The sequence below is a fragment of the Cucurbita maxima genome, unplaced genomic scaffold (genome assembly GCF_002738345.1).
Source record: "Cucurbita maxima cultivar Rimu unplaced genomic scaffold, Cmax_1.0 Cma_Scf00020, whole genome shotgun sequence".
Classification (NCBI taxonomy): Eukaryota; Viridiplantae; Streptophyta; class Magnoliopsida; order Cucurbitales; family Cucurbitaceae; genus Cucurbita; species Cucurbita maxima.
In genome coordinates this window covers 1,843,937-1,854,600 of record NW_019272036.1, presented here as the reverse complement: position 1 = coordinate 1,854,600, position 10,664 = coordinate 1,843,937, and the positions used below count along the sequence as shown (strand labels likewise).

The 10,664-nt window shown below is 34.9% G+C and overlaps 2 protein-coding genes across 4 annotated transcripts; one reads left to right on the top strand and one right to left on the bottom strand.

Moving 5' to 3' along the window:
- Positions 1–1,705: 1,705 nt before the first annotated feature.
- LOC111494856 (haloacid dehalogenase-like hydrolase domain-containing protein Sgpp) lies at positions 1,706–3,816 on the bottom strand. Its single transcript, XM_023144849.1, has 5 exons — positions 3,568–3,816; positions 3,330–3,435; positions 2,862–3,016; positions 2,330–2,591; positions 1,706–2,119 (listed from the first exon to the last, which is right to left on the bottom strand). The coding sequence occupies exons 1-5, from the start codon at positions 3,732–3,734 to the stop codon at positions 1,964–1,966; spliced, it is 846 nt and encodes a 281-aa protein (XP_023000617.1). The 5' UTR covers positions 3,735–3,816; the 3' UTR covers positions 1,706–1,963.
- A 653-nt stretch (positions 3,817–4,469) lies between these two features.
- Positions 4,470–10,100, top strand: LOC111494238 (UMP-CMP kinase 3-like). Of its 3 annotated transcripts, XM_023144132.1 has the most exons (10): positions 4,470–4,589; positions 5,027–5,094; positions 5,706–5,757; positions 6,069–6,186; positions 6,278–6,434; positions 6,537–6,617; positions 6,704–6,811; positions 6,896–6,967; positions 8,730–8,774; positions 9,772–10,100. In XM_023144132.1, exons 2-9 carry the CDS (start codon positions 5,062–5,064, stop codon positions 8,736–8,738), a joined length of 630 nt encoding a protein of 209 aa, XP_022999900.1. In that variant the 5' UTR covers positions 4,470–4,589; positions 5,027–5,061; the 3' UTR covers positions 8,739–8,774; positions 9,772–10,100. The 3 variants fall into 3 exon arrangements, with proteins under 3 accessions (XP_022999900.1, XP_022999898.1, XP_022999899.1); XM_023144130.1 differs by lacking the exons at positions 8,730–8,774; positions 9,772–10,100 and having other exon boundaries at positions 6,896–7,333; XM_023144131.1 differs by lacking the exons at positions 8,730–8,774; positions 9,772–10,100 and having other exon boundaries at positions 4,474–4,640; positions 6,896–7,333.
- Positions 10,101–10,664: the final 564 nt, after the last annotated feature.

Here is a 10,664-nt window from a genome sequence, read left to right as displayed (position 1 = left end):
AAATATTTTTTTTTTTTTTTTTTTTTTTTTATATATAATTGGTTGTCTTACCTTATATTATTATTGGGCGTTTGTGGAATTTGAAGGATAAAAGAGTAATTTGGAATGTTTACATAAAATATGAAGAAATATATGGTAAATGACAGCTCATAGTATGGGCCCCGCTCCCACTATTTACTTTGGATACGGTAAATCTACCTTGGTACGGATACGGTTAAAAATAATAATAATAATATATATATATAACTGTTCTATTTTATTGATATTTTTGTGCATATTTTCATATAATTAAGACTTTTATATTATTATTTACTAAAGTTTAAACTATGAATTATTCAAATTTCAAATTTAAAACTAAAAGTTTTTAATGTAATTTTCTCAAATAAAAAATGAAATAATTAAGATTAGAATAGAAATGATAAATAAAAAAAAATTATTGTAAACAATAAAAAAACATATAATTTAACAAAAATAATACTAGGTTTGGAAATGCAAGATAATTATGTTTGATTGATGATGTCATGAATTAAAAATCCTACATCATCGAATTTGTTTCGGTCTTAAGTTAGCGTCTACATTGAATTTTGATGGCAGGTCTTGTGTTCACTCTAGTGCAATGTCTTTACCATGTTGACCTCCCGTTTCTCGACTTGTCTCCTTTGTGCCACTGTTTTTCCTTCCGTTTAAGTTGGTTGATCTAAGATTATTTTTCACTGTCATCATGTCTCGTCATTCTCAAGTGTAGATAACCAAGGGAACATAATGTCACAGTTAGGTACGTGCACGACTGAGGGAGTAAGGAGGAGAACTGTCGATGATTATGCAACAATCACTGGAAGAAGCACGCTCGTGCGTTGAATGCAAAGGTTGTTTCGTAGTAAACCAATTCGATCCTATAAGCTCCATTTTCTGTTAGACATTGGCCCGATTTAAATATGAATATTAAAATGGCTATTTGACTCTTGACTTAATTATCCGTAAAAGTAATGCCATTATTTGTTATTTCAAAAAAGGATTAGGTCAAATTCAAATATGAACTAAGTTGAAGAAAAAGTAATAAATTCATTACATTAATTTTGATGAAAAGTATTTTTAACTGTTGTAAATAATTTTTTTTAACATATAAAATTATTAAACTTGAAGAGATTTTAGGTAATTTACCTCATTAGCATATTTTTTTAATTTTTTTGATGGGTTAATTAAGGATTCATATTGCATTAATTAAAAAAAGTTAGGATAATCACTAAATATTTCTTTAATGTAAGAATTTTATAGACTAAGATAAGATATTTAATTGCTAAAAGAATAAAATAAAATGAAATTAATAAAGTAAATTAAATTAAATATTTTGTTTCAAAGGTCAAATCTAGTATATATATATATATATATATATATTTTTTTTAATTTCTTTTGCGTTGACTTCTTAATGATTTTTGAAGTGGTCAACACTTTTCCTTTTAATCAATCCTCTATGGTAATTATTTTAAAATTTTTTTGTTCATACAATCATTTTCAACTTTCTTAAAAGAATTTTTTGAAATGTGATATTCCGAGTATGTGAATGAGTCAATACCACATCTAAAATGAGAGTGATCCTGAAGATACGATGGTTAAAAAAAAAATAATAGTTACTATCTATCCCAATAGAATGTGGGTCGGGGATGAACTGAGGTGAAAGCTCGTGGACATGTGACGCCCGAGTAAATGAGAATATATCAATGAACTGATATCACATTTGAATAAGAATGATTATGAGAATATGATGATTAAAAAATAATTTAAAAAGAATTGATAGCTAATAACTATGTCGTGTGTGCTAGCAACAAGTGTGATTTGTGAAAGTAAAAGAACACTGAAGGAGAGTGTATCAGTCGAAGCTCACCACGAGTAGATATTGTCCGTTTTAGCCCGTTACGTATAGTGTAAGGGCTAAACCCAGAATGGTGTACGAGTGAGAATGAAGTTAAACGAGTAGTTGAGTCCAAAGATTTTGATCATTAAAATCCCTAATCACAAAACTAGCTCCAGCTTCTTTGAGTAGCTCTTCTGGGTTTCTTCTCCCAATTCCTATCACTTCCATTCCAGCTCCCACTCCTGCTTTCACTCCTGATACCGAATCCTGTTCTCACGAAAAAAGGGTTTCGATCGAAACATTAGTGACGATTCGGGTTTAGTTTCAATACGGTGCATCGTTATCGCTTCAAAAAATGATTTGAACTTAGTTTCAATCTCGTTTATAGTTCAAAAATTTAAACTCCGGTTTCATTTAGTTAAACTTCACAAATCGTTCGTAAAGTATCGATCATAATTCTTAGATCGAAAAACGAACCTCAAAGACAAAAGCATGTTGTGGGGAGACTTGGAGAGCTTGAAGAGCCTTCAAGTAAGGATCAGGGAATGGCTTTGCACGTTCACATTCATTCCCTATGATCACCACCTCAAAAAAATTTGTAAGTTTAAGCATCGAAAGAATCAACTCGGCATTTGGCCTCGGGGCATTCGTCACGGCGGCGCGTTTAATCCCGCGCTCCTCAATCCATTTACAAACCTTGTCCAACCCTTCTATGGCTTCCAACTGCTCTTCTGCTAGCCTAGTGGAGATAATTAAAAATTTCGACCAATTTTGGTTAACTAATCTTGATATCTATTCAATATGCATATCTAACTCTGACACGAAAATGTGCACGTCATTTTTTTGAAATGATTTTTAGGTCGTAGTGTAGGAATTACGAGTAGGGTTATGAGACAGTCCTAGGGAGAGTGTGAACATAAGTATGATAAACCCAAACCCGAACCCGAACCCGAACCCGAACCCGAACCCAAACGAAAATAATTTGGATGGAAAAGGTGATTGAAAATACCTGCAAAAGTAGGTTTCTTTATCTTGAAGGAATTTTCTAGCTTTGGGTAGGTCCCAATTTGGGAGGAGGATGCCACAAAGGTCCTCATTGTGCCTTCCACTTATGTTTTCTATGAAGAATTCCTCATTGATTGGGACTCCATGGTTGAATCCAACCTGCACCAAATTTATTTGATAAATATTAAAAATAAAAAAATTAAAAATATTGCTTATCAATGAGGGTCGATTATGAGATCTTATATCTGTTGGAGAGGGAAACAAACATTTCTTATAAGGATGTGGAAACTTCTACATCACAGACGTATTTTAAAACTTTGAGGGGAAGCCTCTCGAAGGAAAAACTCAAAAATAACAATATCTGATAGCGGTGCATTAGGTCTATTACACCCATAAATTCAACAAAATTAACCTTAGAACGTTATAAGCTAATGCAATTATTAAAATTTTAATTTAATAAAAAGAGAGAGACCTGTTGAAGCATTTGGCGGAAGGCGTAGAAGTGGAGAGGATCAGAATCACAAAGTGTTCCATCAATGTCAAACAGAACAGCTTCAATAGGGCCCTTCTCCCATGAGCTGAGAATATTAAAATAACAATTCAATCCCTCATCAAACTTTATTTTATTTGCATATGAGCCCCTTCAAATCTTCCTAATTGCATGTATCCCACAATACCAGTCGGAGGAGAGAGGAAGGAGCTGTGAGTACCTGCTTGGGGAGACAACGGCGACCGGAGGTGGCGGAGGGCGGCGCTGGCGGCGAAGATGTGGAAGAGTGGAGGGGAAATGGCTGCAAAAATGGTGGCGGGTGCGGTGGGTGTGGGGATGAGGAGTAGAAGGTAGAGGGATGATGGTGGGATGATGAAGAGATTGCATTCTTTTTTTCTTTGAATGTGTGAACCACAAATCTCCTTCATATTCGATCTCTCACACATCCTAGATCAGTCGGATCTAAACCTTTCTTGTAAGCATGTAGAAATTTATCTTTGGTAGATGTGTTTTCAAATAGTGAGGTTGATGACAATATATAACGGGCCAAAACGAACCATATCTATTAGCGATGGACTTAGACTATTACAAATGATATCAGATTCAGACATCGAGGGATGTGTCAACAAGGACGCTGGACACATAGAGGATGCTTTAGTAGATGCGTTTGAAAATCGTGAGCACCTAAAGTGTTGTTGTAGGCTACGACCGACACAAACTATATATTAAAATTGAGGTAAAAATCTTATTAAACATATTTATTAATTTAAATTTTTGTTGGAATATTCCCTATCATACAATTAATTTGAATTTCCGAAAATTTGGAATTAGATTCTCATTCTCCATATTATAAAATGGTATTTATTCTCTTTGGCCACTACACTTTTTTCCCAAATTCCAAATTAAATTGTTGATTTTTTAAAAATAAAATAAAATTTATACCGTGCACTAATTTTGGGAAAATTAAAATTCGAATTAAAAATTTTAAAAAACAATTTTTATTTTAAATTACAAATTTAAATTTAATTTTTATGATTTTAAAAATATAAATGAAAAAAAATTAAATTCTTATATTTAAAAAACTAATTTTGAAAATTGCACTGTTCTTATGACTATTTATGAAAATATCCCAAATTGAAACCATAATCCTAGCCGGCTTTGCTTAGAATTTTCATCTCTGCTCCTATATTTAATCTTCATCTCTGCCTGCTGAATTTGCGGCTCTCTCTCTCTCTCGCTACAGTGAGCAGCTTCTTTTCTTTGCTGGTTTATGCCATGTGTTCATCGCTGTTGGTAATTTGTATAGTTTTCTTGCATTGATTAGATAAATTGCGACCTGGATTGGCTTTAAAATCGTGATGAAATGCAAAAAATTTCGATTTCGGTCACTGTATGTGTTTTTATGTTCACAAAAATGGAGGGGAAATTATGGGAAATCGACTGAATGTAATTTTCTGTTGCCCATCTGCTAAAACTCAGACTATAATAGAATTTGGAGTAATTTTTTGTATTTTTTTTTCTGTTGGATGATCATGTTTATCTTATTGAATGGATTGTTCTCTTGTTTGTGTATGTTCTATCATGTTTTTGTCCCATTTAAGCTGATGAACTTATGATGTTCTATAATTTTTTACAATCATACCCAAATTTATTGTGTATTCAAATTTTAATGCATGCAGATCGTTCTTATTTGAACCATACTTAGTTGGGGCTCATGGAAACGGTTGTGGATGCATCCACCAGTGAGGTACTTGAAGCTGTTCTATTAAAAATTTAAGCTCCATTCTATGTATGTGTTATTGGGTTTTTTATTTCTGAAAATTAGGTTTTCTCAACCTTTATTATAATGGATTTCATTTTTTAAAGGAAACATTTGAATTCTTAAACAAATTTCAAAAACAAAAACTAAGGCCCCTTTGATAACCATTTAGTTCTTGGTTTTTAAGAATTGTACTCATTTTCTCATCAATTCTCTACCATGGGTTTCATCTTATTTAACAAAACATTTGATTTCTTAGCCAAATTTCAACTTGGATTGGTTTTTGAGAATTGTAGACAACAAAACAAGAAAATCCATGGGTGAAACTTGTATTTATAGGCTTGATTTTCGAAAACAAAAAACCAAAAAGCGAGTGGTTATCGAATAGGGCCTAATTTTCTAAAACCTGGCTTGAATTTTGCAAACATTCTTAGAAAGTAGATATCAAAGCAAAGAAATTCTTGAGTGGAAATAGTATCTATTAGTTTAATTTTCAAAAACCGAGAAGATTATCAACGAGGCCATAGGCTAGTTTCGAAAGCACAATGTGTATGTCACTGTGTATGTCGCTCTTAACTGATATCTTTAAGCTGTTTCAGGAAGCAAATGGAAGTGCAGTTGAGAAGAAGCCTATAGTTGTCTTTGTTCTAGGTAAATTTAACACTTTAATAATGGTTCAGACAAGATGAAAATATAGGATCTTCTTGTTTGTTTGAGATTCCAGTGGTCGAAATTTTCAAATTCGTTCTTGTTCATTGGTTGATTCTCTGAATATCTTTCCCTTTCTGTATCTTCCTTAATTCTTCATTTCCACCGTTCCATCGGCTCCACAGTTTCCGTTGTATTGTTTTTTGAATCATCACCAAGAAAAAGTTTTCAGCTAGCCATGCCGTCTCAAGTTTTCTTCTTTGAGATGCTGTTCGAATTTGAAGTTTTGGTTTGTCTGGCATTGTTATTAATAGGTGGTCCGGGCAGTGGAAAGGGGACACAATGTGCATACATTGTCGAGCACTTTGGTTTTTCCCATTTTAGTGCTGGTGATCTTCTTAGGGCAGAAATGAACTCTGGTTCTGAAAATGGGTATGTGTGTTCTATGGCTTGCTCATATGCTTGACAGAAGACTAATAGAATTTGAACTTTGGTTGATATACTTTCTTTTTGTTACCTTCAGTCTAATGATCAGAAGTATGATCAATGAAGGGAAGATTGTTCCTTCTGAGGTAACAGTAAATCTTCTCCAGCAAGCAATGGAGGAAAGTGGGAATGACAAATTTCTTATAGATGGTTTTCCACGTAATGAGGAAAACCGTGCTGCTTTCGAGGCTGTTGTAAGCGTGTTTCCCCTATTTCTTTCAAACATGTTCTAGTTTCCTTTTACTACCTCACTCGATTCCAAGTCTTCTTACTTATCACTTTTTGATCGTTTTTAGACTGGTATAGAGCCAGCTTTTGTCCTGTTTTTCGATTGCCCCAAAGAGGAAATGGAGAGGCGCATCTTAAATAGGAATCAGGTTGGTCCATTTTGGCACTCGTACTCAACTGAAAGGTTATACTGTCAACCAATTACCAAATAGGCTAATTAAGTTCAGTGATTTAGGGAAGAGAGGATGATAATATCGAGACAGCTCGCAAGCGTTTCAAGGTTTTCTTAGAGTCTAGTCTCCCTGTAGTTGAGTATTATGAATCTATTGGGAAACTTCAGAAGGTAAATCTGATATGAATCTGCATTTTGAAAATTTTATTCCCTTTAGCATACATATACACCTGACATTTCCTATTCAATTCTTAGATTGATGCTGCAAGGCCAATTGAAGAAGTATTCGAGTCAGTGAAAACTGTTTTTGCATCGATAAATGAGAAGGTAAAGCCCCATGGTCGTGCCGAGAAGAAATTTACTCTATTAAAACTCCAACTGAAATGGAAAATGAACCTTTTACGAAATGGAGTTTGCAAAGGGTATTGATTGAGCATGTTTTTGAGACAAATGAAGCTTCACCTGCTTCAAAACTAAGAAGGGTTGAATACCAGAATTATGGATTATGAACCTAAAGTTTTATGCAAACTTCTTTTGAATTACAAAGTAAATTTATCCAATGGACCTCGTAAGACTGATCGGTACGACATGCTTCATTGTAATCGTATCACGTTCTCCTGTAACTTCTTTGAATAGAAATAAATGCTGAAGGAGAGATGAAAAAGAATTTCTCATCTGTGTAATTTTGTGATAGAAGTGCAGAATTCTTCTAGAATAATTTAGCTTATTCAGTTCAACTCTGGATGCATTTAACCTCATTCCTAACTGGTAGTTTCTCCAAGAGTAACATTTTTCTTCTTACTAGCAAGGCACCTTTGCCATTAGGTTGATGCTTAAGTGTGTAGTGTTCATACACATTTGATGTACATGTACAATATTGTACAATGAGGAATATGATTTCACATTAAACCATGTGGTATTAGTTCGAGAAGTTTAGAGATAGATGTTGAAACCTACGAATGTAATGGGCATGTGTGAGATCCCACCTCGGTTCGGGAGGAGAACGAAGCATTCTTTGTAAAGGTGTGGAAATCTCTCCCTAGCAAACGTTTTAAAAACCTTAAAGGGAAGCCTGACAGGGAAAGCCCAAAGAGGGCAATATCTCCTGGCGGTGAGCTTAGACTGTTATAAATGGTATCAGAGCAAGATATTGGGTGATGTACCAGTGAGGAGACTGAATCCCAAAGGGGGTGGAGACTAAGCGGTGTGCCAACAAGGATGCTGGGTCCCAAATGGGGTGGATTGGGGAGTCCCACATCGATTGGAGAAGGGAATGAGTACCAAGCGAGGACGCTGGGCCCCGAATGGGGGTGGATAGTGAGGCGGATTGTGAGATCCCACATTGGTTGGAGAGAACAAAACCTTTTTTATGAGAGTGTGGAAACCTCTCCCTAGTTGAGTGATTTAAAAACATTTAGGGAAAATTTGAAAGGAAAAGCCCAAAAAAACTAATATCTGCTAGTGGTCGGCTCTAACGGTTACAAAGCTGTTGTAATTTGGAAGCTTTTTACTGCTTTTACTACTGTTCCCTTTTCCTGAATTATTACTCTTTGTAGAATTGTAATAATATCCTTGTTGAATTTTTTTAACCGCGAGATGCTTTGGAGAACTATATGGGCTTGCATTTTTGTGTACATTTTTTTCCTCCTGTTCATTGACCAATGCACATCATGTGGTTGTTGTGACTGATATAAACCTTCGTATGCCCTTAGTTACCAGGTGTTATATTTGAAAGGACTCTGCAGAATTTAGACAATAATATACGTAGCTAATTATCTTGCCATGTCTATAGCTTCACTACCGTTTTTTTTAGTTCAATAATATGTGAGGGGGAGGGCTTCGAACAAACCTTTGACCTATTGATCAAGGGTATATGCATCATCGATTATACTATGTTTAGGTCGACAGTTTTAATACGATTATATCCCGATCAAATCCCACCCAAGTATAGCTTGCTAGGGTGTAGGGAAAGAAAAGAAGAAGAAAAAACGCGCTATCACAACGAACCATAAACTGAAATTATTTGTTCCATTTTTCCACTTATATTAAGATTTTTATCTCTTAGTGACCCTATTTGCATCTTATGCAGGAGGATTGAGAGTGCTGCTATACCAAAACGATTCATATTATTGAGGTAATCCCCCTTCTGATTAAGACGAGTTTAGGACACCAACTCTAGGAGTATATAGAAGTCTCTGTCTACATGTTACTTGGAGTGTGCTATACACAATTATGCAGTGTGGTTAGCAACCAGTAATAATTCTAATGACTGTACTGATGTTCTGATATTATTTTCCTTGAGCTTTTCCTTTGTTTTCCTCATTGGTTTTTGATAAGCCCATGATGTGTTGTTGTGAGATCCCACATCGGTTAGAGAGAGGAACAAAGTATTTTTTTATAAGGGTGTGGAAACCTTTCTTAATAGATGCGTTTTAAAACTGTGAGATTGATGACAGTATATAACGGACCGAAGCGGACAATATCTGCTAGCGGTATGCGTGGACTGTTACAAATGGTATCAAAGCCAGACACTGAACGATGTCTAGGGAGGATGTTGGGCCCTCAAGAGAGGTGGATTGTGAGATCCCATATTGGTTAGAGAGGGGAACGAAACATTCTTTATAAGGGTGTGGAAATCTCTCCCTAGTAAACGCATTTTAAAACCATGAGACTGACGGCGATACGGGCCTAAGCGAAGAATATCTGCTAGCGGTGGGATTGGGCTATTACAAATGGCATAAGAGCAAGACACCGAGCGATGTCCAGCAAGGACGCTGGTCTCCCAAGGGGGGTGAATTGTGAGATCTCATATTGGTTGGAGAGGGGAATGAAGCATTCCTTATTAGGGTGTGGAAACCTCTCATAGTCGACACGTTTTAAAACTGTGAGGCTGACGAAGATACGTAACGGGCCAACGCAGACAATATCTGCTAGCGGTAGGCTTGGACGTGGGCTTAGGCTTGAGTTTGAGCTGTTACAGTTGTAGTCTTATGCATTGTGCATTGTAGTGGGTCTTATATTTTTGTTTGAAGTACCCAATTGGGTTATGTTATTTGTAACATATTATTTGCTTCCTACTCCTTTCAATGATGTTTGTTAATAACCATAGCGTGTTTGTTTTATATCAACAGGATTTAGCAGGTTTGTTTATTGTGATAGTACACGTTCTCGATATACCATCGAACTATCGAGAAAAGTAAATGTTATGTAACTTTCAGACGTTCGAGAGGTTTGATTCTCTCGCTATGCTAAATACTTTTCTACCGAGTGGGAGCCGTTTGCAGAAAATATTACTCGTTTTCTCGTACGCTCAAATATGACTACTATTTACGAAAGTCCTACGTTTTGAGTTTGTGTTTCGTTTATTCGAGTAATGTAAGTGAAAATGAATGATGTGTTTACTACTACTTGTACAGTTTGACATTTGCATTATAGGAAGGAATATAAAGAGTTATGAGTATATATATAGATTTTGTTTATTTATTTTTGCAAGGTGTTGAGAAATTGTGCAAATGTCATTAAGTTTGTAAATAAAAATGAATTATTAAGAAATAAAAAAAAAATTATTTTGTTGGTTTCGTTGGACCTTAAGTGATGTTTTACTTTACTGACCAACACAACTCATGTGTAAACTACGTTATGTTTGACCATACACACGGCTTGTGTATGCATGTTTCACTTGACTACAACGCTATCCAGCTTGCCATCTCATCTAATTGTCTTGATTCTCAAAAACACGACCCACACTTAATCAATGACATCACAACTCGGTATATGTAACATAAATACAATTACATTTTTTTTTTTTTTATGTATGTGTCGTTCTATAATTTATGCTAAATTCGAATTACATCACAAACAATATCGATCATAAACGAAAGAGAAAAATGTTTTTTTCATTATATTTTTCAAGTCTATTTTGCAAATATAACGTACATATTTTTATATAGCTTCAACATTAAACCTGTAATTTTCATACTTTATGACCATAATTAGCTATTACGTAAATATAACCTAAAAAAAT

Excerpts from the sequence above, each read along its gene's own strand:
- LOC111494238 (XM_023144130.1), top strand. The coding sequence starts at position 5,062 with ATGGAAACGGTTGTGGATGCATCCACCAGTGAG. Across the intron at positions 6,187-6,277 it reads AACTCTGGTTCTGAAAATGG|TCTAATGATCAGAAGTATGA; the intron begins GTATGTGTGTTC and ends TGTTACCTTCAG. Across the intron at positions 6,435-6,536 it reads GTGCTGCTTTCGAGGCTGTT|ACTGGTATAGAGCCAGCTTT; the intron begins GTAAGCGTGTTT and ends GATCGTTTTTAG.
- LOC111494856 (XM_023144849.1), bottom strand. The coding sequence starts at position 3,734 with ATGCAATCTCTTCATCATCCCACCATCATCCCTCTACCTTCTACTCCT. Across the intron at positions 2,592-2,861 it reads AAAGAAACCTACTTTTGCAG|GCTAGCAGAAGAGCAGTTGG; the intron begins GTATTTTCAATC and ends TATCTCCACTAG. Across the intron at positions 2,120-2,329 it reads AACATGCTTTTGTCTTTGAG|GATTCGGTATCAGGAGTGAA; the intron begins GTTCGTTTTTCG and ends TCGTGAGAACAG.